The sequence below is a fragment of the Triticum aestivum genome, chromosome 3A (assembly GCF_018294505.1).
Source record: "Triticum aestivum cultivar Chinese Spring chromosome 3A, IWGSC CS RefSeq v2.1, whole genome shotgun sequence".
NCBI lineage: Eukaryota > Viridiplantae > Streptophyta > Magnoliopsida > Poales > Poaceae > Triticum > Triticum aestivum.
In genome coordinates this window covers 203,645,869-203,652,841 of record NC_057800.1, presented here as the reverse complement: position 1 = coordinate 203,652,841, position 6,973 = coordinate 203,645,869, and the positions used below count along the sequence as shown (strand labels likewise).

At 45.0% G+C, this 6,973-nt stretch overlaps 2 protein-coding genes across 2 annotated transcripts; both read right to left on the bottom strand.

Annotated features, from left to right (window-relative positions):
• Positions 1-348: 348 nt before the first annotated feature.
• LOC123058240 (uncharacterized) lies at positions 349-2,000 on the bottom strand. Its single transcript, XM_044481033.1, has 3 exons — positions 1,588-2,000; positions 1,226-1,395; positions 349-1,065 (listed from the first exon to the last, which is right to left on the bottom strand). The coding sequence occupies exons 1-3, from the start codon at positions 1,850-1,852 to the stop codon at positions 427-429; spliced, it is 1,074 nt and encodes a 357-aa protein (XP_044336968.1). The 5' UTR covers positions 1,853-2,000; the 3' UTR covers positions 349-426.
• Positions 2,001-5,744: 3,744 nt separating this feature from the next.
• Positions 5,745-6,773, bottom strand: LOC123056883 (uncharacterized). Its single transcript, XM_044480119.1, has 2 exons — positions 6,559-6,773; positions 5,745-6,383 (listed from the first exon to the last, which is right to left on the bottom strand). Exons 1-2 carry the CDS (start codon positions 6,652-6,654, stop codon positions 5,745-5,747), a joined length of 735 nt encoding a protein of 244 aa, XP_044336054.1. The 5' UTR covers positions 6,655-6,773.
• Between the last annotated feature and the right edge of the window lie 200 nt (positions 6,774-6,973).

The following is a 6,973-nucleotide window of genomic DNA, read 5'->3' as shown; positions in this document are numbered from 1 at the left end:
TGGAGCAACAACGACAATGCTTCGACCTGCGAGTTTATTTGCTGAAAGCAGCGGCACGTTTTGTTGCATAGGGGGCAGAACCACATGGGGCACTAACGCGGCAACCGCTGACCTGCTCCAACGAGCAGCGACGGCGAGCCAGCGCGCTGAGCTGCAAGCAGGAGGCCAGGGGGGAAGGGCGACAAGGCACTACAAGACATTTTGCATCGGGAGGAAGAAGGAACATGTACGAAAGGCTCGATCGGCCGGCTACAACAGGAAGGATTGAAAGGCTTAGGGCCGATTGGCCCAAACTTTGGGCGGGCGCGCCGGTGCCGAGTACTGGCCTAATTTAAAGCCGGACGCCTCTTAAAAAAACATCTAACGGCACCAAGTATATATATAGCTCCTATTGGTCATAAATGGTTGAGACAAAAGATGCATCTCCTAGGGAAGACCAGAATATGTGGGAAGAATAGAGTGCGGCGTGAGAGCGGTCACCGCCGGGGCGCCATGTTCCTCCATGCTATACACATGCTCCACATCCTCGGTTGCAGCAATCATCACATTCGTTCCCCCAGCCTCCGGGTCCGGCCGGTAAAACATCACCACGTCGGTGGAGAGCGTCACGGACTCAGGTAACGCTTGTTCGTGTATAATCGGGGGGTTTACAGCCCAAGTCCCATCCAGCGCCGCCGCCGTCAGCCTGACCCACATCTCCGACCGCGGCCATGGTAACGGCAAGACGTTTTTAGGGCCTTGGTCGTCAGGCTCGGGCAGCGACCAGAACAGCGCGCGGTAAGGACCGCCGTCGTAAAAGGACGGCGTTCCCGCCTCCGGATGTCCGCAGATGAAGGGGAGCTGTTGGTCGGCGTCAACAGTGGCGCCGTGCTCGGAGCCACTTTGCGAGGACGGCCGGATGTGCACTATGAGCTTGTCGCCGACGCATTCCGGCACAAAGACGTGGCCTTCGGGCACCGGGATGAACCTCCATGGCTTGTGTGGTTCCGCTGCTTCGTCTTGCTGATCAGGTATCGGTGCATCCTCCGGCTCCGGGTCATCACAGATGCTGGGAAACTCCTGATCCTGCCATGAGGTGATCACGATTCACGAGCGAAGTAAAGTCAACGTAAGTACAACCAAGTAACGGTAGAAGTAGTATGCGTGCTAAAGTCATCGTGTACACTGACTTTCTGATGTCTTCCATTGTCTGTAAAAATTAGAGGGAACAGCGTGGTATCCTTACCATGGTTTCACCTGGCTGGAGATCATCTTCCACTGCGACAGTGAATTCAGAGTTTGGCGTGCTGTCGGCTTTGGTGACTTTTTCGGTCATCAGCTTTATGTCATCGGAAGTATTGGACAACATACTTGCTATGCTGTTCATCATCTCGATGTTGTGCTTTTCTTGGTTCTCTAAATACAGGCGACCGATCGCAAATTTAGTACAGTACTATCAAAGATGGCCATCTTCAGAAAAGAGCTATTGCACCTTGCTGCGTTAATTGTCTACGTTGACGTAATATGCAATAATTTGGATATACAGTTGATGGATTTAACGTACAGTAGTATACAAGAATAATGATTAATTTCTGGCTCGACACTTACGGATAATTTGCTCCATGCGCGTTAGCTTGGCCTCCGTCGCGTGGAGGTGCATCGCGAGGTCCCTGCTAGTGGTGAAGGACGAGAGGAGGACCGCCGCGTGAAGGCACAACGCGACGGCGAGCGCCACATGTTTGGCTCTCCGGCCAATGGGGACGACGAGAAGATGGCGCCAGCGGGCGTCGGCGGCACCCACCAATCGATGTCCAGCCAGCAGGTAGGCCACGACGGTGGCGAGGCAGGCGGCGAGCAGCCCGGCGTTGTCCATGAGCGCTAGCTTGTACAATCAGCCCGATGCGTAGAGACGATCAATGTCAGGATCCGCGCGCGGCTCCCGGGCTGCTTTTACCGGCTGGATTCTTTAGTTGCCGGATGAATTACGATCGAACTCCTCCTATTCACCCGACCGACTAAATTATGATCTGCCACGACAACGACTGATTGATGATAGTTGGACTCTTTTTCTTTGGCTGGAGACAGAGGAAAGGGAAACTCTTCTGTTCACCCGACCGATCTTTGCCTTCTGCAACGGCGTGTTTTTGCAACGAGACTCTTGTTACAAAAAGGCTCTTGTTACAACAGGTTAAAAGAAAAAAAATAGTTTTAAAAAATTTCACAACATGGCTTTTGTTACAAAAAAAATTCTGCAACTAGACCTTGTTGCAGAAAATACTACAGCAACACATTTGTTGCAAAGATGACGAATCACACAGCCATCCGCAGTTTCATCATCCAATGGTTAGTGAGGCGGCCGATCTTTTAACTTTGTTCACCAACGGACGCGTAACATCGCCCACGAAAACCCTATCTAGAGATGGAGGAAAACCCTACCTTTCCACGACAAGGATTGATTGATAGTTGGACTCTTTTTTAAATTTTTGAACATTTGTTAAAATTGTGATTTTTTTAGAAATTCTAAAAGAAAATCAAATTCGTGAACATTTTTTTCAAATCTGTGAACAATTCAAATCATGAACTTCTTCAAATTCATGAACCTCTTTAAATCCATGAACACTTTTTCAAATTCACGATTTTTTTTCAAATTAATGAACTGGTTTAAATCCACAAACATTTTCTATCTATAAAAATCGGAAGTCAGTTTCGTTCATGAACCAATAGTTGTTCGTTTTTAATAAATCTAAAAAATAGGTGTTCGTCTTGTAGCCGACAAGGGCGACCGAGCGCGAAGACCGAGAACGAGCTATTGGGTCACGGCCCGTCTACCGTCCGCGGGAGTGCCAACGGGGATTCAGAAGCACGCAAGGTATCTTCAGGAGCTCCTATAAGCCGCACTTTGCGGCAAATGGGCGCTCCTTCGCATAGGATACACACTGACTAGGCCGATCCATTGCGGGTGCATGCAGTGAGCGGGCGCGATGGGAAGCTCCCGTTGGTACTGTAGCACAACAGCAAAAAAACACGAAAAAGCAGCGCTGTAGAGGACCTCTCATTAATCAAGTGTTGTTGATAGAAAGGGAGCTATGATTGTAAGTGACTTATTCGCGACGCTAATTTCTAAGAACTAACCACAGTGCCAGAACCAAAGACTTTTTGATTTTATTCGAACAATTCTTGGAAAATGTAAGCAATATTTAAAAAACTAAGTAATGTTTCAAATCCTGAACATTTTTTGAACAACGCTGTTTTTTTAATTCCCTTTTTCAAAAAAGGAACATTTTCAAATTGTTAACAATTTTTGGAATCCCGAACATTCTTTTCCAATTGTGACCAATTTTTTTTAAACGCAAACTTTTCTTAATAAACGTGCACAATTTTTTTAAAGCGATTATTTTTAAAAATTTTGAACAATTTCAAAATTCTGAACAAATTTGCAAACCCCTGAACTAATTTTCAAGCCTGAATATTTTTAAAATTCTCAAAAAAAATTGGTTACATGAACAAATATTTAAAAATAGGAACATTTTTTGGAATTCAAAACAAATTGAACATTTTTGGAAAACTCCCAAACATATTTTGAATTTGTGAACATATTTCGAAAAAGGGAATCTTTTTGAAAATATGAATTTTTTAAAAAAATCTTCAAAATTTGTTTCTAATTTTTGAACCTAATTTGGAAAAGGAACATTTTCAAAATTCCAAAATCAAACTTTTTCTAAAATAAAAATAAAAATAAATTTGAAGAAGAAAAAGAAAAGAATAGAAAACAAAACAGAAAAAGGAAAATAAACTTGAAAAGGAAGAAATTAGAAAAGAAACAACAAAAAGTCTGTAAAGCCGAAAAACCAATAAAACTGGTTTGGGAAGGTGCTGAGAACTATGATCTTGTAGCACGGTAATCCTGCTGGAAGTGGGCCGACCTATGTTGTTCCCTTGCACCTGTTCCCTGTGCATTTCAATTGACAGTTTGTCGCAGTAAGCGTCAAATAGGATATTCCGAGATCTCCTATATGGCTTAAGGCGCTAGTTGCAGTTCATTCTGCAAACCAGCGCGCACTCTGCCTCAGCTCTGGGCCCGCCCATTTTACAGTTTGCTTTTCCGTTTTGTAACACTCAAAAAAGGTGTGGTAGTGGGGGCTTCAGGGATCGAACCCACACCTGTTCCTTGTGCGTTTCAATGATAGTTTGTCGCAGTAAGCGTCAAATAGAATATTCCAATATCTTCTATTGCAGTTCATTCTGCAAACTGGCGCATGCTACACCTCAGCTCTGGGCCGGCCCATTTTACTTTTTCTGTTTTGTAAAACTGAAAAAAGGTGTGGCAGTGGGGGCATTTCCTATTTAGCGCTGCAGGCGCCGGTTATAGCTGTTTCCGCAAACCGGCGCCTGCAGCCACGGTAACTGGGCCTGGCCCATCTTTTTCCTTTCCTTCCTGTCGTGAGGACAAAAAATGCACACTTTGGACGGGAATCGATCCCGCGACCTGACGGTCGTTAGCCTCATGCACTAACCACCGCACTAACTCGTATTAGTTACCCAAACTACTGCTTCTTCACCTTTTCTTCTTACAACGATTCCTTTTTCCTATTCTTTTTCCTTTTTATTCGAAATGGTTTTGTTATGTTTTTTTTATTTTTATTTTTTCTTCTTTTCGGAACGGTTTTATATTTATTTTGCTAATTTGAAAGAACTATTTTAAAAAAAATCGGTGAACTTTCTTTCACAATCGATGAACTCTTTTTCAAGATCGATGAACTTTTTTTCTAAATTGATGAACTTTTTTTCTAAATTAATGAACTCTTTTTTCAAAATTGATGAACTCTTTTTCAAAATCGATGAACTGTTTTTCAAAATCAATGAACGTTCTTTTAAATTCGGTGAACTTATTTCAAAATTGATGAACTCTTTTTCAAAACCAATGAAATCTTTTCACAATCCGTGAACTTTTTTTCAAAATGGATGAACTCTTTTTCAAAATTGATGAACTGTTTTTCAAAATCGATGAACTTTTTTCAAAATGGATGAGCTTTTTTAAAATTCGGTGAACTTATTTCAAAATCGATGAACTCTTTCCCAATTTGATGAACTTTTTTCAAATTTGATGATCTGAAAAAATGAATGAAGGTCTCCAAATCTGTAAACTTTTTTGAAATCTCGATTTTTTTTCTTTTTTTATGATATTTTTCATTTTTCGTTTTCATCTTTTTTCTAAAGTCAACGGTTGACCAGTCAGTCAACTGGTCAACCGTGACCGTACGAACAGCCCTCGAGGCTCTCGATCCAGCGAGCAACCAGGCGAGGCAAGTTTAGCCGTGGTCGCCACATGGGCCGGCCCACGATTTGGCGGCTGTGAGCGCCAGCTCCCTTAGCTGGCGCCTAAAGCGCCACCTAGGAGCTCCCGGCAGTGGGGGCGTCACCGCGTCAGGGATGAAACCCACAACCTCCTCGCTGCAAGTTATTTGCGCTAACCACTACACCATCACGGCGCTTGGGTATAGCGACTTCCTTTATTATATTTCTATACATATAGGAAATGTCCTATGTGTTCCTTTTTTTTCTTTTCATTTTTGGTTCCTGTTTATTTTCTTAAATTCATGAACTTTTCTAAAATAAAAGTTTTTTTAAAATAGTTGATGAACTTTTTCAATTTCGATGAACCTTTTTCAAGTTCGATGAGTTTTTTTTCAAAAACATCAAACGGCACCAAGTATATATATATAGCTCCTATTGATCATAAATGGTTGAGACAAAAGATGCATCTCCTAGGGAAGACCAGAATACGTGGGAAGAATAGAGTGCGGCGTGAGAGCGGTCACCGCCGGGGTACCATGTTCCTCCATGCTATACACATGCTCCACATCCTCGGTTGCAGCAATCATCACATTCGTTCCCCCAGCCTCCGGGTCCGGCCGGTAGAACATCACCACGTCGGTGGAGAGCGTCACGGACTCAGGTAACGCATGTTCGTGTATAATCGGGGGGTTTACGGCCCAAGTCCCATCCAGCGCCGCCGCCGTCAGCCTGCCCCACATCTCCAACCGCGACCATGGTAACGGCAAGACGTTTTTTGGGCCTTGGTCGTCAAGCTCGGGCAGCGACCAGAACAGCGCGCGGTAAGGACCGCCGTCGTAAAAGGACGGCGTTCCCGCCTCCGGATGTCCGCAGGTGAAGGGGAGCTGTTGGTCGGCGTCAACGGTGGCGCTGTGCTCGGAGCCACTTTGCGAGGACGGCCGGATGTGCACTATGAGCTCATCGCCGACGCATTCCGGCACAAAGACGTGGCCTTCGGGCACCGGGATGAACCTCCATGGCTTGTGTGGTTCCGCTGATTCGTCTCGCTGATCAGGTATCGGTGCATCCTCCGGCTCCGGGTCATCACAAATGCTGGGAAACTCGTGATCCTGCCATGAGGTGATCACGATTCACGAGCGAAGCAAACTCAAAGTAAGTGTACAACCAAGCAACGGTGGAAGCAGTATGCGTGCTGTGCTAAAGTCATCACGTACACTGACTTTCTGATGTCTTCCTTTGTCTGTAAAAAACTAAAAATTAGAGGGAACAGCGTGGTATCCTTACCATGGTTACACCTTGCGATGGCTGGAGATCATCTTCCGCTGCGATGTTGAATTCAGAATTTGGCGTGCCGTCGGCTTTGGTGACTTTGTTGGTCATCAGCTTTATTTCATCGGAAGTAGGTGGCGTTTGGTTCAAAGGATAACCATCCAGGGAATAGGGATAGCCAGTTTTAGAGGGGATACCACTCGTTTGGTTTGTGAGCGAAGATGGCTGAGGATAACCAGATACCTGGGAATATTCCATCAAAAGCTGGCTGAGGGGAGCCGCGAAATTATGGCGGATGGTGGCAACCACCCACGCGCGATGCCCTGGAGATATCATTCTTCAGACTAGTATTTTTGCATCTAGCTGTGACATGACATGGCAAGATCGACTTCGAATTGGCCATTAGATACATCTTCTAATCTGCTGATGT